The sequence below is a fragment of the Sinocyclocheilus rhinocerous genome, unplaced genomic scaffold (assembly GCF_001515625.1).
Source record: "Sinocyclocheilus rhinocerous isolate Xijiao unplaced genomic scaffold, SAMN03320098_v1.1 scaffold562, whole genome shotgun sequence".
In the NCBI taxonomy this organism is placed as follows: Eukaryota; Metazoa; Chordata; class Actinopteri; order Cypriniformes; family Cyprinidae; genus Sinocyclocheilus; species Sinocyclocheilus rhinocerous.
Window position 1 is genome coordinate 1,458,944 of NW_015641608.1, and position 23,074 is coordinate 1,482,017.

Below are 23,074 nucleotides of genomic sequence, written 5' to 3' on the forward strand. Positions count from 1 at the left end.
ATGTATATGTGCGAGTGTCTCTGTGTGGAGATTCTCCACGAGCTAGTTTCATTAATGCATAATGGGCTTTAAAAGACAGACAGTAAAAAGCACAAGTTGTTCCTCTTGGGTTTGCTGTGTGGTCTGTGTTTGGCTCTTTAGATGTGCAGTGTAAATACATGCATTTATCCGCCCCTGTGATTGAGCCGCCACAGGAGCCCTGAGTAGTAATTATAGCTAATGAGACGCAGGTAGTCTGCCTAACACTTAACACTCCTATAAATAAGTCTTTGGCAGCCTGTGTGGGTTTTTGTTTTAGCTCTGGCGGACCTTTCTGCGTTTGTGTGTAGTGGACCGTGTGCAACTGAGTTTATATAACCACCGTTTGAACAAATGGATGAATGACTGGGTAGAGGGAGGGATGGCGGGAGATAATCTGTAGCTTACTGCCTGGGAAGAGTCCTGCAATCCTGGCTCAGGTTCAGTCAGATTCCACCAGACCTAGTTTACACCCTCAAGCGTACATTTTATATGTTTGAGAAGAAAAGGCGTGGATGTGTAACTTCGATTTTCACATCTCTAGGATTTCTGTACTGTACTTGTCATGTAGTACATGTTTATGTTGACATTTGTTTCCGATCCCTTGATGCTGGTTGAATGATTTTCCTGCTCAGTTGCTGCCTAATGAACCCATGCGACTTTGTTCTTTTTTGTTTCCTCAGATTGACGTGACCCGACCCCGCTAGCCTGTTGCTCAGTTTGACATAACCACCCGCCTCCCTAAGCTCTATGGCCCTCGGGTATGTCCGCCACACCTCTTCTTCTGCTTTTGTCTACTTACAGTATATTTTGTGGACTTGGCCTGCTATTAACCTTGTCTTTGCAGGGACAGTTCATGCAAAAATAAGAATTGTCATAATTTACTTAGTCTCATGTCGTTCCAAACACATACGATTTTGGTTAATCTTCGAAACACAAATTAAGATATTTTTAATGAAACCAGAGAGGTTTCTGTTCCAGGTAACCAAAACTTAAATGATCCAAAAAGGTTATCAAGGTATTGTAAAACAAATCCTTTTGAATTGAGCCAAGCCTTGTGAAGAGATCAATCACATTATATGATGAACAAATTTAATTTAGGTTTTTATTACATCTAAACAGTGATCAACATCCATACATACACATATAGTAATCATGTAAGCTTGTGTGTGCATCATATGCTTTTTGTGGAGCATATGAACCAAAATCTTATGGGTTTGGAGCGACATGATTGTAAATAAATGATGACAGTTTTAATTTTCGGGTGAACTGTACCTTTAATTCTAAAACTATAAATAATACTAGACCTGAATCCATATCGATATCTAACAACTCCTGCTAAAGTACATGATTCAACAGCAGCATTTGAAACAGGATATGTGGATGGTTACATGCTGTGAGTTTTTGCGGACAGTGGTTTGAGTAGAATCATGTTGAGTAAAATCAAAATTGCAAGATGACGGTTACATCATACTGCTTTACAGATTGCTTCATCAAAAACACAATCGTCAGAGTCCGTGCAGATGGTCTCGCTGTTGTGTTAAGAACAGGAAGAAAATTCCTTTGGGAAGTCTGAATAATCAAAGGACGGTAGTCACAGTGCAGTGGTTCTGCGGTCATCATTAGTCAGATGTGAGTCACCACCTCACAGGCTCAAGCACTGATGGTCATAGCCTGGAGGTTGAGATTTAGGTTCCTCGACATAGAGGTCTGCAGGTTTGACCCCAGGTAGCGATGACCCATGGACTGGAGTTAATGAGATTCCTCTCCACTATTTAACCATTGAGACCTTAGTGCCAGGGGACTTTGCAGTTGGGCGAACGTAGTTAATAAATTACAAAATGTCGAGTAACCAGTCTAAAGGCCTGTTCATATCAAGATGATTATTTGGTGCAAAAAATAGTTTGATTAAACATTTGAATGAACGGCAGTTAATGCAACTGCTTAGGCTGACTTGAATATTTACATAAAACTATGACTTAGAGGTGTTCACGAACAGACTGTTTTGCTATATGACAGTGAATAGGAAGAATCCAGAACCAACTCACTTGTCTCTGTACTCTTGTATATGGTTTGATAACATGCCATAGATAATGCAAAAATCTAAACAGCTGTTTAAACAAAGTGCAAATACTGTTTGGCTGTTCAAGTGGGTGTTAGAAATAGAAAATTGCACAGCACTTTGTGTACCAGTGTAAATATAATGTTTTGGGTTTTCGCTAAGCGCCACCTACTGTAAGAGGGTACATTTTGAATTTTTTTTTTTTTGTCTGCCGATTTTTACACATCGGTCTGAACAGACAAATCGCATGAGTAAATTGGACTGAATACTTGTGCCACACATTTGTATTGGTGTGAACCATTTTATGTTCAAATGTAAATATGTTATTGCTGTGTGTGACCAAAAAAAATAGCAAAAATAGTTATTGATTTCCAGCAGGTTCCATTGGTTGGCCAAACAGTCCTGCTCCAAACTCACGTCTTTGGTTGAGTCATTGTTAATTTGTTGTGATACTCGAGCTGATTTCAAAATACTATACTAATGTTACTATTTCTATTAATTAGTAACATGAATGTTATGATTATGCCACATATGCTAAATGTTTACTCTCTTTGGGGGAATCAACCTACAGATGGCTTATTTACGGTTATCTTTGCATATTGAGTCTTTGCATTCCAGATCATTACAATTTAAAAAAATCAGTTTGTTGCAAGCATAATTGTAGCTGGATGCCCCTGACAGATCTACAGAAACTAGAGAGAGTTCTTCTCATCACTGTCGAAACTGTGTGGGATGTTTCTCCAACAGATTAGCCCTGAGTCAGCCAGTGAGGTGAATGAGGTGAGTTTGTTTAGCGCTGAATAAAGACCCTGTGAGGAACAAGCTGTGTGTGAGAACAGCAAGTAACCGCTTCCTGTCAGTTGGTTGGTCATCTGTTGAACGTGTGAAAGCAATGTTAGACTAATGATTGACAGTTGTCCAGCATGTGGTTCAAATATGTTTTTTTCCTTGTATTTTGATGTATGTGTGTAATATACGTTTCCTAGCTTGAGTAGTTCAGTTAATCTGCCGTAAATCACTTTCGGGTTAAGGGGATGTACCGGTCTAACAAGTTTGATCCTTGACCTCTTATATGTGTTTCTCACATTCTCGCCTGATGACGGATCAGGCCCCTTGGTAAAACAAACCATGTCAATCAACCCAAAACCAGACCATGAACAGAGCAGCAGGTGAACAAGAAGAAACACAAACGGAAAGGTTTGTTAGATAACATTTTGTGGCTGCTGAAAACAGCATCCTGTGCAAGACAGGAAACATATGAATCAGGAACAATCTGCAACGACACTGTTTCACGCAAAAGCCTGTTTCCTAAGAAATGAGATGGCTACCAGAGATGTGTGTTCATACAATTGACTTGATGTGGTGCCTCGCTGGTGTAGATCGTAGATCACTGCATCATTCACATCGTCATGCTGCTTGAAAACTGATCCTGAACCAATCGGTGTCTAGAGAGATGCTCGGTGTCAACACTCTGCGATGTTAAAGCGCTGATTCAGGAGCAGTTTCGTCTTCAGTACTGTGCAAGCTGGTTTTCCTGTTTTGCCCATGCGGGTCTTTGTGTTGCTGTACCAGAGCAGTGTTGAGCATTGTTCCTACTGCTTCCCCTCTGACATTCCTGCGCTGATTTGAATCTGGGGGCCTACCTTTCTCTCTATTGTTCCCCCTCTCCATCATGCTTGGCTGGACTGCAGCCGTCATTAGGGGCCGGTACATGCACATGGGTGCACTGAGACGCTGACATGAGCCACCAGTGGTCTTCACTTTGGACACCGTTGTCTTATTTAAAGTAGGGATGGGTCACGAATTTCGAATATTCGATTAGTTGATTTAATTATAGAATATCGAATAGGTTTTGCAATTATTGTCTTTAAAAATGTCCCCATGTTTTCCTTGCTGATGCGGTGGTGACACGTTCATGTAAGCAGAGGGTGGTGCTGCCAATAACGCACCTAAAAGCTGTCAAAGACGACAGAAGAACACATTGTCTCACGCGCACACTGTAGACTTGCGTGGGTACTGCCGAGTGCTGCTTTGTACGTGTGATCGCGAATCTTGAAAGTGAAAGTAAAAAACAAGCGCGAGTTCATAAGCGATTTCAATGCCCCGCATATTAATAACGGCTCCCTGATGCCCGCAGTTTAGTTATGTTAATAAGTGCCGTCATTCGGTTATGTTTATTATATTAATATGTTTCAGCACGTTACAATCATTATATGGCTTGAGTTAAGGTAGCCTATCTTCTGAATTAAACAGTTTGTCATACAGATTGAAAGCGTGAATCCCGTCTCTCTCGGTTTATGGGTATTTGTGCGTGCATGCGGGGGAGGGGTGCAATTTTCGAATAATAATCGAATAATACTCAGCGATTTTCGAATATTATTTTTGCTTGGAATGCCCATCCCTAATTTAAAGGGATTCTCCACTCAAAAATTAAAATTCTCTCTTAATTTTCCCACCCTCATGCCATCCCAGATCTATATGACTTTCTTCTGTGGGCCATGAATGATGATTTTTAGAAGAATAATCCATCTCTGGGTGATGCTTTAAAAACCATGCAAAACGAACATGACCGTAATGAATTAGCGGATGAATCAATGTCTTCTGAAGTGAAATTGTAGGTGTATGTGCGAGGAAAAATCTGAATATCTGCCAGCACGTTATGAATATCAGCGATAGACTGTTAAATGGATGATGCGTCTCCACTTGGTTTCACTGTAGAAAAGTGAATCCAAAATGTCCCAGGAATGGCCATTGTCATCATGCGCCAATGATGTCATTTGGAGCCTGAGTTTGCACAGTAGTGCGCATAAGTTTGGCTCACGTCCCATTCGTTTACATGGAGAGTGTGGTATTTATGACCTATACCACCAGTGGGAAATCAAAATGTTTTGGCTTTACTTTTCAGGATGTGTGCGGCACACTTGATGTCAGCATGTTGTGAAGTGTGATGTAAGCGCTTTGTGAAACTTGTGCATGAGAAGTGATGCGGAAGCGCAAAGGACTGTCACTTCTCATGCAAGTTTCACAACAGGCTTACATCATGCTTTATAGTTTATGGCTTAAAAAGTTTTAAATATCGGTGTTTTTCTCACACACCTATTGTTTCACTTCAGAAGACATTTGATTCATCAACTAGGGTCGTATAGATTACCGCATGTGTGATTTGCGTGGTTTTTTAAGTGTTAACTTTGATGGTCCAATCTAACGGAGATGGATAATTTTTCTAAAAAGCTCTGTTTGTGTTCCACAGAAGAAAGTCACACATCTGGGACAGTATGAGGGTGAGTAAATGATAGATGAATTTTCTTTTTTTGGGTGGTGTGTCCCTTCAGACAACATGACGGCATTCCTAACAGTGTTAACTTTCAAATGTGATCCATTTGTGGTGGAAATAAAATATTCAGTGGTAAAATAATGTTGAGAAAAGATTTTATTCTTTAGGGATTAGGATGTTCATAAAAACTGTATGTCAGACTAAGGTGAGAAAGTGGTTATTTTTTTCCCAGCAGTTTCATCAGCAGAAAAGTTGTTTCATTTGCTGGGAAAGTTGTTCCTGTGATTGATTTTGATGGAAAAACCGTTGCTCAGTGAACTTTTGTGAGAGATGGACCTTTAGTGGTGAAGACATTTCATTTGTTAAAAATTCATAGCTAATAATTAAATCACAAAAATGTTAAATTAAAATCAATCATTTTAAAATCAATCAAAATAAAATGCTTACTAAAAAAAATTATATTTTATTTGTTTACCTGCATGTCATGTGGCCATAACCAACGTCAGAGAACCGAGAACATGCAAATGTGATATTTAATTATTAAAATATTTATTTTAAAATCTCAGGGGTATCAAGTAATTATATTTAGTGAAAGCGGATCAAATGACAAAAAAGTTTGTGAATTTGTGCATTTTAATGTGTTTGAAAGACAAAAGACCTTCCAAAGTCATAGAAATACATGTTTAAATAACCTGCAGAGTGATAATTCAAATAAAACTAGTGTGTTCATCAGTAGTTTATGCATTGTTGAAACACTTCTTAAACCTGAAATGATTTTTGTAAATCCAGTGGTCAAATGCTGGAAGACTTTCTGAGTGTATGTAAGTGGTAGGCTATTTTAGAAAGGAAAATTTAAAAGATGAAAAAGACGAATTAGGGAGAATCAATAAATTATGAATAATGTGTTGCTATTGTGTAAATATGTAATCATGTAATCCATAAAAAATAACTGTAGTCTGATTACGAGTATTTTAAAATGTTTGGAATCTGATTATGTAATCCAGATCAGTTACTACCCAGCTCTGTTTACTAGCTAACTTTGGATGTTTTTGTCATCATTATTCCTGAATCATTCATCATATTTTGTAAAATCTGTCCTTTGCTTTATTTCACCTGGGAATTTTGACAAGCAGCAGTAAATATCACCGTACCTTTATTGTCAAGCCCTGCCTTCTGTTTTCAGCTTTGTTGCCATTCTTTAATGCACTTCAGTGTACTGAAAGTCTGTGTTTTCTTGATATCAGATTAGGGTCACCATCACATGGTGGCTTCAGATCATCTATTGATAGGTGACCCACATTCATCAGTTTATCCTCTCCCTCTAACTTTCTGTCCCCTGTTGCCTTCTGCCCTTGTCCAAATGGTCCCATCAGCCCTTACATTCCTCCTGTGCCATTTGGGACTGGGTCTTCATCACTCTATCATCACTGTAAATGTAGGCCACTCTGTCTGAACTTGGTTTTTATTTAACTTTTTAATGCACACACAGACCTTTGACATGGTTTCTCTTGCAAACAGGACCTTGAGTGTGGTTCAATGTCACGGTCAAAGGTTCTGCTTTTGTATTGTTTCATCATTAAGGTTGAAAGCGTTTTACTGTCATCCGATATAAGTTTTGTGTTTATGTGTCTGCGGCAAAGGTGTGTTATGAATAATAAGTGAGTTAGTAACTTTCCAGAGAAATCTGTGATTCTTTCACATCATTGTTTAGGAGCGGATGTGTTATCACCTGTTCAGTTCATGTCATCTAGTCCAGTGGTTTTCAAACTTCATCAGCTCATTAGGAAAGAGCTCCATGAACTCAAATGAGTGTGTCAGATAAGGGAGACATGCAAAATGTGCAGAGCAGTGGGTCCCGAGGAACAGGATTGAAAACCACTGGTCTAGTCTATGCTGCTTACAGCAAACCAAATTAGGTATTTTCTCAAACATGTTTTATTATATCACTTGCACAAATGAAGTGCAATAAAATGTTCTGTGCACACATTTTCCTTGATTTTTGTTTGTCATCTCATTTCAAAGCATCTTGTATTTCAACCTTGGTAAAAGTTTGTTAATTTTTCAATGGTTTATGATTATTGCAAATGTTTATGATTATGATTAACTTTTTTTTATATTTTAAAAATCTGCCCCGGAAGATAAAAGTGCCAGTAGTCAAAGAAACATTAAATTGTGAAAATCTTTCCACAGGCTTTGATTTTTATTTTGTGCTTTAGAGACTTGCACAGTAGTACAAGTACCAGTTTCTTCTCTTTATCACAAAATGATATACATGCTCATACATTTGTTTTACCTTGTCCTGAGGTTTGCTGGCATTGCTTTTGGCTACCCCTAGAGGGCAGACTTGTAAAGAGATTTGAGCCACACACACACACACACACACACACACACACACACACACACACAGAGTTGGCTCAGTCTGAACTTATTCTTCTCGTTCTCATGCTACTTAAAACTTATGCAACACTATTAATTTGTTGGGTGCTAGATATCAAAGGGTCTTTATGCCAGAAATGGGTAACACTGTGGTAACACTAACATAAAAAGACATTAAGAGATTATTTAATAACAATCTATGCGCATATGTTTTGTCTGCTCACACATTAAGAAACTGAAACATCAAATGGCTTGCCTGACATGTTCACACGGAGCTTAAGGGTGTGAGCGTTTCCTGTGAATCATTTTGGGGACATCACTTTGAGATATGAGTCTTGTGAACGAATGAGGTTATATCAGGCCACTTTTGGATCAGAGTACTTTCTGTATGGTGTTGAGGTAATTTCCTTCTTCTGGAGCTCCTGTCTGCCCTCCTGGTGGCGCTGTGGAAGTTTTGTATTTTGAGAGGCTCTTAACTAGGACCGACTTGTCCTTCACTGACTCTTCAGAAGAGCTTTTAAAACAAACTTTTACAGTTTTTAATTACAAAATGCATATATTCTCTCCTGTTCAAAGGTGTGGGGGGTTGCTGAAATATAATAAATGTGTATATTTTATGAGTGTATGTGTGTATAATTGTATTATCATGTGATACCATTACTTTAAGGTTGTAATTGTAAATGTAAATGTACTGGCACTTTTAAAATATAAAAAATTGTAGTGCAATAATCGTGAACCATTTCAATATTGTTGAATAATTAAAAAAACCTTTACCAAGGTTGACATATGAGATGCTTTGAAATGAGAAAATGTGTGCATATTAGGAGTCATCCATAACTCCATGCTCTTCCGAAGAGTCAGTTTATTGTATTGAATGGAGGCTCAGACAGCAAGTTAGTGTAATTACGATGTCCATTGTCAGCGAAAGCAGCCTGCTCATTTGAATATGTTACAGTGAGTCAGCAGAAAGGCCTGCTATATGCAAAATGCTTCCCAACACAAACATTTCCATTGATTTACCTCAGGACACCTTACATTTTGCCCAGCCAACTAGAAAACTCTAATATTTCTCTTGTATCACTGTATAAATGTGCTCATATGCTTTTTATTTGTCCATATAGTCTTTATGTGAGTGTGTTTGTGTTTTTACCAGAGTAAAGTTTGACAAACGTGTCAGTCTGCAGTTTAGCAGATCAAAACATGCCACATAAACTGGTTCACCCACTGCCCTGCTGTAAACTGGAAGTGAAACCATCAGTGTGTGTGGGCGGGAGACATTTCAACTGTTTGACAGCATACCTTGTGAGGTATTATTTGATCCTTTTTTTTCATCCAGTGGAAGGGAAATATGTAAGGGAAGTTATAGATAGAATTGTGTATGTGTGCGTAAGAGGGGAATGTGAAGAGCAGCTCTAGTTTTAAACCTGATAAAACTTATCAGAGCACAGCAGCACACTGAAGACGCCACGCCTTCTCACTTTTTGTTATGCACTCCCTAGCCATCACAGACAGATGAGTCTTCCTCCCTCCCTTCTTTTAGAAAGGAGAAACGTCTGGGCGTGGTTGGTAGCAGCTGTGTTTTGATTGGATGCTCTCCCAGGCGTACATTATCTCCCGTTGGACACGTCCTTGCTCCCCCCAGATAACACACTCGAGCTGAAAGGCTCCGCCTACTGTTGTCAAATCATCACATCAAAGTGTTCAGTCCATCCTGCATGAACAGACAGGTAGTAAGGTTGGTCTCTGGCTGTGTGAACGCTCAAGTGAACTTTAGGTTACGCTTTGCGAAGTGCTCACAGCTGGCCTGTGGCATGTGGAGTATGGGCAGGTGAAAGAACTCAGCGGCTGGATCTACAGGTGCTCACTTGTACCTCATCTTGGATCTACCGTCGACAGCTTCTGCATTACAGTGAGAGATCATCTCCACTTCATCTGGGTGCTTGTGTGTGTATATAGACACTTCTAGTTTTAACGGACACGACAAAGAGGAACCTGTGGTGAAGTCCAAGTTTGACTAGCTGTGGTTTTCCTTGGGTGGAGGAGCTGTTCTGCGGTCGTCTCTCTGGTCACAGACGGCCTGATTCCTCAGAGGTGATGGTGGGTGGCAGGGCCGTCACTGTGCGCCCGCACAGGCGCCTAGAGTGAAAGTGTCACAGTGCAAACATGGAATTCCTCAAGAGCCTCGTTCCCACGGTCATCTCCGGGGATGGCGGGCTGCCGGCGACGGACGTGGGGGGAGTGTGGCCGCGGGAGACCGGCCCTCGCTTGCTGAGGATGAAGAGGCTGGTTTCACAGGCCAATGAAGAGGAGCATGATGGATCCAGTCTGACTAGCCGGCCGGCTGTCCGTCTTCAACGACATCGTGCCAAAGGTACCGTCAGGAAAGAGGAAGTGATGGGTATTCAAACAGGATTTTAACTGTGTTGCAGAGAGGAGACTGTTTGATTAGGAGGTGTGTGTGCAAGGTGTGTGTTTGCACCATTTTTGTTTATTCAGCTGTGATATAAGATAAATCGCAGACAAGAGGGAGTATGCAAATACTTTGTGTAACCAAACTGTTTGCGAAGTTGGTCATTAGTGAGAATTATTCAAATATTGAGAGTTGTTATAAAACCAGGAACTTTAAAGTATTTTATGCAATACAAATGCAGAAAGGGAGCAGTATTGTCATGAGTAAAATAATCTCATCACTCTGAGTTTATTGGCACTGAACCAGGTTGGTATTGTTTTGAAACATGACTACAATGATGTATTTGTCAAAGTGAGTTATTGTTAGCATCGCTATTTCCAACCTTGAGCTATGACAGCAAGACTCAAAATAATGTGTTAATCATGAAGACGCCATATCTGAGGTTTTAACACTTACGCTACCATTCAAAATTAAAGGCGTTAGTAATAACATTATTATTATTAATGATATTATTATTACTATTATTAACAAAAAATTATATTTTATTTTGGCAAGAACATATTAAATTGATTAAAAGTGACCGTTTATAATATGAAAGATTTTTATCAAAATATGTCACTATCAAGCACAACTGTTTTCGATTGATAATAAAAAAATTTGAGCATCAGCATATAAGAATGATTTCTGAAGGATCATGTGACACTGAAGACTATAGTAATGGCTGCTCAAAATTCAGCCATAACAGGAATAAATTACATTTGAAAATATATTCAAATGGAGGCAATGCTATTTTTAATTGTAATGATATATCACAACATTACAATGTTTACTGTATTTTTGGTCAGATAAATGCAGCTTTGGTGAGCATAAGAGACTTCTTTCAAAAACATAAAATATGGGACTGACTCTAAACTTTTGAACAGTAGTGTATGTAGACTAAAGATAATGTCAAGCCGGCACTGCTAACTGGAGAAATACAATGCTCTTCAGATCAAAATTGACTCTTAAAGTGCCCAATTTGGTTATGGATTTATTGGTGCATATTATTTAAAAGAAATAATGACTAATCTTTCATCAAATGCGTCTGTCACAAGGCTCTTCACACTAACCAACATGCGTCACATATATAGACTGCTTTTAATGATCCATTCATCTAGTCAATTCCCGATGGATAAAGTTACACCCTAATTCTTTCCTGTCGCATGTCCAGTTTAATTTGGAAATCTGTCAGATTATGAAGTGAATTTTTAGGCCAATGTACTAAAAAGAAAAACAAAGTTGACCCCGGGTGCTTGTGTGAAAGTTAAGGAAGTCTTTGTTTTGTGAAAAGAGACTGATTGTTAAGTTGTATACGGTTCTGCATTTAATCAGGGAATACAGTGTTTGTTGACACGCTCATAACTTGGCTGCTGGAAGCAGATGAATGTGTTTGTGACCATAAATGTATTGAAGCTTCAGCAGCACATCTCCCCGACAGGGTCATATGGGGATAAATGAGGATCTTTGTGTGTCATTCACGGCTGATCCAACTACGACCACTCTTCTTGGTATGTCAGTTCCTTGGTTACAGGAAAACAGTGTGGGGAGTGTGATGTTGCATCACTGCATGTGACTCTGCATTCAAAATGCAAATTGACCACCACGCATTCAAATATGATGGAAAACACCAGTTCAAACTGGACCAAGAGTTTTTTTCTGTGTCCTTCGAAGGTTGACGCCTGAGCTTCTCTCAGTATGTGCTGATAAAGTTATAACATGGGTAGTAGTCAGTATGTGTGTGTGTTTGTTGGTGTTTACATTGCAACCAAACCACACCTCGCTCTTCCCAAATTGATGAGTCTTGAGTGTTCAGGTGAGGATTTGGGTTTTAAATGTGCCTGCCAGGACATGCTCATGTTCCCAAATGTGTTTAAATGCTCCACACCAGTCATTCTTATTCAAGTAACTATATATTTTTAAGATACTGCAACTAGGTATCACTCAATTTGTTGAATTAATATTTCAATTAATCTGATGTTCTGCATCTCCCCTGTCACTGTCCCACCCACACTTGGTGCTCTTTTTTGTTGTTGTCCTTTTTCTCCATCAAATCTTTTAGTAATAATCATAAATTATGTATCATTTGAAAGCTTAGAAGCCCAAGATTCATCCTGTGAAAACCATTTTGAAATCGAACATTGCGTTACCATGGAAATGGTACTTTAAAATCTTTTGGCGGTCTCCTCCCCCTTCGTGGGCAGTGTCAAGTGTCATATTACAAAATGCATTACGATCTTTTAGAATCAAACCTTTTTATAATCTTGACAAAAAACATATAATTGGAAAGGTCTGAGTCTCAGGATTCCATATATGGTGGTTATTTTAATTAGAAGTATATATTTATATTAGAGTTTATATTAGAAGTAATATTGACAGAGAAATCTAGACATTTGTGACAGAAAAATGCATTAAAAAAAATTCACTGGAGTTTGGATGGCACCCAGTGGCTGTTTGTGGTATAACGCCCTAAATAAAATATGACAAGAGCCTCAATTTTTTTCATATCAACTTCAAATTTGGAACATAACTTGTTTAGACATAAGGCTTTAATTTTATACCAATTTTAGAGTAAAACCTGTTATGTAAAATATTTATTATATATAAAATAAAATTAATATAGTGCATTTTATTTACAGTAAAATTTAACTTCTATAACTTTTTGATACTTTAATCTTTTGCAATAATCTGCTGATTTTCTTCTTTAGAAAGAGACCAACCTTAGGTCTGTATTCCAAAGTGTTCATAAATTACAACAATTTAAGTTTGGATAGTGCACTTTCATGCCTATTTTAAAAAATGGGGGGTGACAGTTAAGGGGTTAAACAATGTGCAAAAATAAGTGTATATCCTACCTTTCAACAGTTTGTGGCTTTTTTGAAATAAGTCTCTAATGCTCACCAATGCTGCATTTATTTGATCAAAATGCTATAAAAATGTTAAATATTATTACAACTGTTTTCTGTTTTAAATTTTCAAATGTAATTATTCCTGAATTCTCATCAGCCAGTTGTGCTTAATGTTTTTGTGGAAACCAAAGATTAGAAAGCATTTATTTGAAATAATATAAATATTTTGTAACATTATAAATGTTTTACTGTCACTTATGATCTATTTAGTGCATCCTTGCTAAATAAAATATTAATTTCTTTCAAAAAAGGAACAAAAAAATACTGACCCTAAACTTTTGAACAATAGTGTATAAAATGATATACACTGTCTGCAAAAGTGGTTTAAAAAAATGTAAAAGTTACAAATATAAAGTGATTTGAAATGAAAGAATTCACAACAACTGTTAAAAAAGTAGTTAGCAAGAGTTAACTGTTCATTTTCAGTATGTTATAAATATATAATTGAGTTGCATTTAAAATTTAAAGTTTCATTTTGGTTATTTAAAGCTTAACTTGAATGTTTAACAGTGTTTATTTTTTTAATTATGATGCACTCTTTCTGTGGTGCTGCATTGATTGACTGGCATGTGCATATGACCCACACGCACACATGTATTTGCGGTTTAATAATGACAACAGCAGTTAATCACTCGCTGTCAGGACAGAATGCTTGTAAGTTCTCTGCACAGCACAAAGTCTCGATAATTGATAAAGAAATAGTTGTTGATTACTTACATTAATGATTTTATTGAATTAGTTGTTACACAAACAGCTCTCATTGTATTTAGACAGGGTGAACCTTTCAAAAGTCTCTCAAATTTATCTCATTGTTTTAATTATTGGACAATTTTCCTTTGCAGTAACTAGTAATAGATTTACAAATAATCAACCACCTCTTTAATTTTAGCCTGTAGTTGAACCCTGAAGCTCAAGAGGCATATTCTCATTAATCGCTTTGATTTGATTCTGAATGGATATTGAATGAGTCAGTAGCCGGGTTTCCATCCAAAGTTGCGAATTTAACTTGTGCGCAAAATTGGAATGTCACACAAAACGTTTGCGAACAAGCACCGTTTCCATCCAACGAGTCAAAGAGAACAAAATCATCACTTCCTGATAAACTGGCACTATACATCACTAAGAAAAGTAGGAGAAGCTACTGAATATAATAATTTTCCTATATAATAAATTACTTGCACCTCAGAACGAGCAGACGAAACACAATGAATGCGGTTATTGCTTTCGGAGGTGGATGCTGCTGTTTGGGAACGCAGTCGTTTAACAGTTCTGGGAGGCAACTATACAGAAATACTTTGATGTCAGACTTTGCTCGAGCATTTCCGAATGATCATAACAACATTTCAGATGCTGTGTGTCACGGTCTTCAGCGGGTTTTCCCAGGAGGGCCACCAGATGACTGTGTTCTGTGAGCACATGGCTTGTGTTGTGTTTGTTTGTTGCCATGTGCTCTCTCCTGTCTATTGTCTTGCCCCTCCCATCTTGTTACCTCATTATAGTTTAAGTTGCTCCACCTGTGTCTCCCTCGTTAGCCTCCTCGTTTGGTTTCCCATTTATTCTCCTGGTGTCTGTAATCCTGTGCTGATCCGTCATTTCTCATTGTGTGTGTTTCGTGTCTGCATGTGTGCAGCTTTAGGCCTGCCTTGTCTGTTTTTCCCCTTCGGGGTGGTTTGAGTTTATTTTTGTTTCATTTTTATTATCAAAATAAATAACCATTTCTCCTGCAATGACAGAACGGATCAGCCAACATGGGGACTCAGCGGAGAATGGGCTCACACCGCCTACCGGTCTCTACTCTCTCCAACCCCCTCTACCAGCGCATACTCCAGCTGGAGACCCTGAGCTCCCTCCGTCAACGAGGGACCGAGCTGAGGGAGTTTGCCGTGGAGTTCAGGAATGCGGCAGAGGTGCTGGGCTATAATGACTCCGCGCTGAAGGACTTATTAAATTATGCCCTGGAGCATGCTAGGATGCAATCATGTATCTTTTGAGAGGTTTGTGGAGTTCCTGGCACGTTCCCCAGCTAAGGGGGCTGCAGCCCCCGCACGCACCGTTGACACTGTGGAACAAGATCGGTCCACTGGTTAGTCAGGATTTGCCGTCCCATAGCGCAAAGTCACATGACCTTTTTTTGATGCGCTTGGAGGAATTTATTCTCAAAATGCATTTCCATCTCCCATTATTCACATTAACCCTTCTTCGCACAAGTCAAAAACCACCTCAAGCGAGCGTGTAAACTTTTTTGCGAATTAAGGCATTTCTATTTGAAATTCAGCGTTTCCATCACTCAATTCTGATGCGATACTTCAAAATGCGCATAAAAGCAGGGTGATGGAAACCCAGCTACTGTTGCCATTTCTTTTTATTTGGTTTGGCAGGAACATTTTTCTATTTGGTAGGGTAGTGCCCATCCCCAGCTCAACCTGTTTCTTCAGCTGGAAGGCAGCTTTACAGACACAATCACATAGACCTGCCCTCTTCAGTGCGTTACATAACTGATGTTCTCTGCTGCTTTATTGTGTTCCTGGTCTGGTTGTTGCTGCGTGCACATGAGGAAGGATATGGCGAGTCTGCAGTATGTTATGTGTCTAATATTGGTCCCCTCAAGGACTTTCCAGGGCCGCTGATCTGGAATCAGTGATCACAGTCAAACAGACACAGTAGCGCTCCAGCCACACCCTCTCTCTCTCACACTCTCTCTCTCTCTCTCTCTCTCTGCTACAGCAGTCATGTGATCGGACTTCACTTCATTAAACGGCAATGGAAGTTTATCTTGGAAAAATGAGTGCTTGTGCATGTGGTGTTTTCTGTCATGCAGCATGTGATTTATAATCAGGACTGGATGAGCAGAAATGCAAGTTAAGAACAGGTCACACTTGCAAACGGTTCATAAAGTTGAACACTGTAGTTGACAAAGCTGACAAAATAAACAGTTCATCAGCAATGCATTGTATTTATCTCCTTCATTTCTTTCGCTCTTGTGCCCTTTAGTGCCCTTTTGCTTGTTTGCTTTTTCACTCCCTTTTATTCATTGGTTCCTTTGCATTTGTTTGTTAGTTCATTGCTGCTTTCATTCTCTTTTCATTATCTCATTCTTTTTCATGTTTTACTTTCCTTTTTAATTGTTTGTTCATTCATTCCTTTTTGTTTTACTATTTTTTTTATTGCTCTTTTGTTCGTTCACCCTCTTTAAAGGAATAGTTCAAATTTACTCACCCTCATGTCGTTCCAAACGTGTTTAGGTTTTTTTCTTATGTTGAACACAAAAGAAGGTATTTTGAAGAATTTTGAAGAACCAAACAGTTTTTTGTCCCCATTGACTCCCGTTGTAGGGAAATAAATACTGTGGAAGTCAATGGGGACCGTCAACTGTTTGATTACCAGCATTCTTCAAAATATCATCATTTATGTTCAACATAAGAAAGAAACTTGTACAGGTTTGGAACGACATGAGGGTGAGTAAATCGTGACAAAATTTTCATTTTTGGGTGAACTATTCCTTTAATTCGGTTGTGCTTTAGTTCCCATTCATTCACTCTTTTGCTCTAGTTTTTTGTACGCATTGCTGCTTTTTTGTTCTTTCTCTTGTTCTTTTACTTTAATTTTTTTGATTGTTATGATTCATTTTATATTAATTTTCACATTTTGGTTCACTTTCTCTTTCAATTCCTTTTGTTCATTCGCCCTCTTTATTTTGGTTGTCCTTTTGTTTCTGTCCCTTTTTGCTCTCATTTGTTTGTTTACTTTTCCCTTTGCTTATTTGCCCACCGTTCACTCATTTGTTCTTTTGCTTGCTTTATTGCTGCTTTTTTCATTTTCTTGTTTTACTTTTGCTCATTCATACCTTAATTCTTTCATTCTTTCCTTCAGTCCCTTCCATTTGGTCTCACTTTTTGTGTTTCTCTTTTATTCTTTCACTTGTTTCTTGTTCTTTCTTGCATTTTTACTTTTGTCCTCTTTTCCTGCTTAGTTTGTTTCTTTGTTCTTTCCTTCTCTCTCATGACTCAGCGTACTGTATTTAGCAGTGTTTTGTCAGTTTTTGGGATGGAGGGTGTTATAGAGATCTGGTGCTGATGTGTGTGTCTCTGCTGACTCAGAGGTGTGATCAGTGGAAATGTTAGGCTAGCATGCCCGATGTGCCTCTTTCTCTCACTCCAACACACTGGGTTTCACCACTTTGCAATAATGTCTCTCTCTGCAGAGTGTGTTTGTTGCTTTGGTGCTGACAGGTGTGCTTGTTCCTGGCAAGGTGTGCAGTGTCCTAGCTTGCACTGCTGCTGATACAGTGTTAGGATTCAGCTGAAATGTTTCAGTGTGGGACAGACTCCTGAACACCAAGTGGTTCATGCTAATTCATCAACACTTGGCTTCCAACATTACTGGAAACAATGTAGTCTTGTGGCCAAATCAGATTTGGTAACATATCTGCTGAAATTTCTCACAGTTTGTGTTAAAGTACTGTGATCACAGGTTTGAATGGATGTTTTGACCAAAAAAGAACAATTTGCATCAAAAATACAACACATTGATATCATTGACTGTATGTCAGTACCACACAGTCTCCTTTTCGTTTTTGTAAAATTAAATTCAGTGTCTTACATTACTCAAATGGACACCTTACAATTCATGAACATTTAATTACACAATTTATATTCATAGGCGGCATTACACATAAGATGAACTTTGATTTAAACATCTAAACCTTAGATGATTCCTTACAAGAATTGTACTGTTTGCTATTTATTTATTTTTTTTACAGGTAATCATTTTACCTCTAGTAAAATAAAGTTGTTAAGATCCTTAAAAAGGACTGTCTCATGTTTATTAGAGGGAAGTAAGTTCAAGTTTGTGCTATAACTTCTCTGCACAGCTGTTGTCTGGACTTTGCATCATGGGAGATACAGTTTCACACAAGGGAACCTGCTTTGCTCTGTCTGCTAAAAACTTCAGCAAATAGTACAACCTCAGATAGAATTACTGTTCGTATTGATCAGTCTCTCTTTCTCCCTGTCCCTCTCCTTTCTTTCCTTCTCTATCATTCACCCTCTTTCCACCTTATTCCTTTTTTGGCTCTCCTTTTCCCAATACTGGGTGCTATAATGCACAGTACAGGAAATGCACTTTCACTGTGGCCTCATGAGATTGAAAGGCCTTCAGACCGTCTGTCCATCAGTGTATGCTCTGCACACTGTCCAAAAGCACTTACAGTCTGTCTTCTGAAACATCAGCATCTGATCTCTGAACAGAGTGCCTGTTTCTTCTTTCCGTCTATTTGCTGCATTAGATTTGAATGAGGATAAATGTGCTGATCTGGATTTGAATCTGGTTTAGATACTGTCTAGGCTTGGGTTTGATTTGATATGTTTTTGATATGGATCAGAATATGTTGTAGTTACTCCCTACAACCGGGATGGGGTTTGAGAATATTTTTGATCTGTATCAGAACCTTATTTAGTTGAGCGTAATTCTGATCTGGATCAGAATCTGATTTAGTGACTGTAAACCTGGGATGGGGTTTGATCTGGGTTAGAATGAATATACTGGATGGGATAGAGTTTGAGTTGATGTGTTTCTTTATCTGTATCAGAATCTGATTTAGTGACCGTAAACCTAGGATGGGGTTTGATCTGGATTAGAATCTGGTTTAGATATTGTCTAGGTTAGGGTTTGATTTCATATGTTTTTGATCTGGATCAGAATTTGTTGCAGATACTGTACAACCGGGATGGGGTTTGAGAATATTTTTAATTTGTATCAGAATCTGATTTATTTGAGCGTAATTTTGATCTGGATCAGAATCTGGTTTAGTGACTATAAACCTGGGATGGGGTTTGATCTGGATAAGAATATGGTTTATATACTGGACGGGATAGAGTTTGATGTGTTTCTTATCTGGATCAGAATCTGATTTAGTGATCGTAAACCTGGGGTTAAGTTTGAATTGGTATGTTTATGTCTTGCTCAGAATCTGATCTAGTAAGCCTAGAGTTTAGTGGTTCAACGGATCACAAATCTCACGGTTCGGATCACATTACGGTTTTTGACCCACGGTCATTTTTCGATCATTTTTTCGGATCAGCAAGAAAAGAAAAATATTTTAATTTAACTTGCTTTCCATTTATTACTTAAAGCGAAGTACTTCTTTGATACCACAGCAAACTGACTGCGTTTACCTGAATGATGGTAGAGATGGGTATTTTGTCATAATTTTATGAGTATGTGTCTGTTCAGAGCGGTTGGTAGTATTCAAATGCAGAAATGTAATAAAAATAACACTGCATAGTGTTCACTGTATAAATTAAATATAGATTAACCACTACTAGAGTTGGATTTGACTCTGCATATTTTGCTGTATATTAAAGTAGTTGGTGACAGTCGCACCCTGTTGACAATAGAGCAGCATTCCTGCTGTGTTGAGCAGGATCCTACTGTTTACCCTGAACTGTGTATTTGAGAGAGAGAGATGACAGTCTTTGGCCATCATGTGATTCTGGACTGACTTATTTTACTGGGTGTGGTGCATGCGGGAACAGCCAGTTAGCAAACCTAACTTACACAAAAGTGCCGAGATACACTACTTTAATGCAGAGGGACAAAAACAGATAGTATTATTAGGAAAGAGTTATTTCTTAAATGTCATTACAACATTCTTGTTGCATTGTCATGTTCTGTCATCATACACCTGTTCTCAGATCAGTGCATGAGATAAACAGTGAGCTCACTTTCACAGGAAATGTTTAAAAGTAACATTCCAATCAGTTTTTTTCTGACTATCAGCACCACAGGTTGAAGTTCTAAGATTGCGTGGAAACAGAAAACTGAGAACTGACCTTTCCAGAATTCTTAAAGGGGGCATCGGATGCCCATTTTCCACAATTTGATATGATTCTTTAGGGTGTTAATGAAAAGTCTATAACATACTTTGGTTAAAATTTCTCAATGGTAGTGTAAAAAACACCCTTTTTACCCTGTCAAAATCAGCTCTGTTTTCAGCAAAGCCGTTCTAGTCCGTGTTGCTTCAAATGCTAATGAGCTCTGCTCACCCCGCCCCTCTCTTCCGTGGGGTGACGAGCAGACTGTAAACTTCAGCCGCGAAACTTGCTAGCTAGCACATATTAGGAAAGGCGATTTGCAAAGATTCATTAAAAAACCCTTATACTCACTTCTTCTGTAGAAGAAGCTGGATCATGAATGATTCACGTGAACTTAAAGGCATTTAGGCAGATCGGAGATCGGCGCATTCCTTTCAAAAACGAAAGTAACTTTAATCCTCTGCGTCTTCAGCGGCTCAGATGTCGGGAGTAAATGACGACTGCTATGTTCATTATTACATCCAGCAACAAAACACCTCAATCGCTTAATCGGAGACGTTCTTGTCTTCCCCTGCACCGGAGTCAACACAATGGGGACAGCTCTCAGCTTACTCAGGGCGGGTCTTAAGGTAAGACAGCAGCCCAGTCTGTGCTGAAACATTACTGTCAATCAACTAACGTGGGAGGGGCCTGTGCAGAACTACGTCATTCTGACAGGAATCTCAGAACAGCCTGATTTGAGAAAGGGGATTTTAAAATAGGGATTTTAACAAAACCACTAGGTGGATTTTTATCATTATAGGGTGGATGTGTACACACACTTTCAACACACATTTATGTTAAAACAACAACAAAAGTGAATTTTGCATCCGATGACCCCTTTAAGTCATTGTGGTCTTTTGCTTTCTTACTAATTACATGGCATCTTTTACTCACTCAGCCAGCAATTGGAGCGGCTCTGTTCAGCGTATCCATGAGCGTAACTGCATATAATGTGTTTGTCTGTGCATGTGCGTATGTTTGTGTGTGGGAGTGGAAACTCTGTGCTGCAGTCTCCACAATACGGGCTTTTGTACCCAGTGTTTGTTTACAATGCTGCCTTCTCGCTTTGCATAACTCCAGCAGGGAGGGACAGTCAAGTGATGGAGAGAGAGGGTGAAGGAGACGGATATAGAGAAAAAGAGGTGGGGGGGGGGAGAGAGAGATTGTGAGTGGTATCAGTGGAATCTGTGTGCACTCTTTTATCTCGTCCCGAGCCTCTGGTCTCTGATGTCATGGTCTAATGTCTTTGTGATCAGAGGTGACAGGACTTTGGAAATGGAGAATGGTTATTTTTTTTAACTGGGTATCGCCAACCACCTTACGTTACCTTTACACAATTGGATGGCACAGTTCAGTATAGCTGTATCATAATTGGATCATGGTTGAAACTCTGCCGAAAGCGCAAGATGTCTTTTTCCATATCTGTGGGATCAGTTTCAGCCTCTCTTCATGCTGTTTTTTTCACCGTTGTCCCATATGGCACGTCAAGTGGCTCTGGGAAATGCTGGTTGCAGAGTTTCTGCTTATAGATGACCTGATTCTTCATGGAGCCATTCTTGAATTGAATTAAATTCCTATTGAGAGATCTAAAAAATAAATAATGCCTTATATGCAAACATTAGATGTGTGTGTGTGTGTGTGTGTGTGTGTATATTAGGGATGCACCGAATGTTCGGCAACCGAAATTATTCGGCCGAAAATAGCAACAAAAGTTATTTCGGTGTTCGTGAATAAGCGAAAAGACCAAATAAATTGTACCAAACAATGACGTGATGCGATCAAATAGAGGCGCGCACTAATGCAACAAACATGTCAGCAGTGTGGAATCATTTAAAACTGTCCGAGAAAGATGCAAAAATCATTACAAGCACTGACAATGAGAGACTGTTTAGTACTGCATTAGGGATGCACCAAATGTTCAGCAACCGAAATGATTCGGCCGAAAATAGCAAATAAATCTTTTTTGGTGTTTGGTCGAATAAGCGAAAAGGCCGAATAATATGTACCGAACAATGATTAACGCGATCAAATAGAGGCACGCACTAATGCAGCAAACAAGTCGGCAGTGTGAAAGTATTTAAAACTATCAGAGAAAGACGCAGAAATCATTACAAGCACGAAGCACTGACAGCGAGAGACTGTTTAGTGCTGCATCACATGTCTCCGATGAGATGAAGAGGTGGCTGATGCTGGTGGTTAGGCTACTGTATGATGGTTGAAATCACGAAATGGCCTCAAACGATTAGTAAATAAACTGCAGAATATTATATTTTCTAATGCACGCATGAATTGCATGTATTCTGACAGTGCTGCACGAGCTCGCGCCAGGGTTCAAAGCAAGCGGCAACCTTCCGGTCTCTCTTGTGAAACCAACACGGAAGTGACTAAAACTGCAATTCATCGACTGGCCGCTAGAGGCTGGCTCCAAAAGGGAGTCAGTCCCATAGACTCCCCATGTTAAAATGGCCAACTTTACAGCAGAAAAAAATATGTTTACAGCCTGATACAAAAAGTGGTTTTGGTCTATATAGCTAATTTTGCCCTTCATGATAACTGTGAGGGGGGGTGATTTTTTTTATAACTCATCAGTTTAAATTATATTAAGCCTTAAAGTTCTGCATAATTAAGGGCGTGGCCACTTGAGTGACAGGTGGATTGCCGCTGCTGTCACCACCGTCGAGCTAGGTGGGCTATGATGATTGAAATCGCGAAATTACCTCAAACGATTAGTAAATAAACTGCTGAATGTTATATTTTCTAATGCACGCACGAATTGCATGCATTCTGACAGCACTGCGCGAGTTAGCGGCATCAGGGTTCAAAGTCCAAACTAGCGTGAGGAAAATCTGCACTGAACTTGTTACTCATCAGTTGCTCAGTAACATTTTTGACATTTTTGTGAAAGGCATGTGACATTGTGATACTTGCGACAAACATCTTCCCAAATTCGTAATGAGAATAATGAGAATCATTGCATGCTGTTGTCAACAAAAAGAAGCACTGAGATTTTCCTGTGGGTTTCTGCCAAAATAAAAGCCGAGAAAAAGCAACAACTCAACATTCATAAATGTTAGTAGCCTATTGTAATTTTACTGTTGTTCTGTAAAATAAAATAAAAAGTAAGACAATAATAAT

The 23,074-nt window shown here is 38.9% G+C and overlaps 1 protein-coding gene across 1 annotated transcript in view; it reads left to right on the forward strand.

Moving 5' to 3' along the window:
• The first annotated feature begins 9,432 nt into the window (after positions 1-9,432).
• The window catches only part of LOC107755216 (protein furry homolog-like), an 88,873-nt gene continuing 75,231 nt past the window's right edge, over positions 9,433-23,074 (forward strand). Inside the window, exon 1 of the mRNA XM_016571935.1 lies at positions 9,433-10,101. Within this exon, the coding sequence (XP_016427421.1) occupies positions 9,894-10,101 (208 nt within the window). The 5' untranslated portion in view covers positions 9,433-9,893. The remainder of the gene's footprint in view (positions 10,102-23,074) is intronic.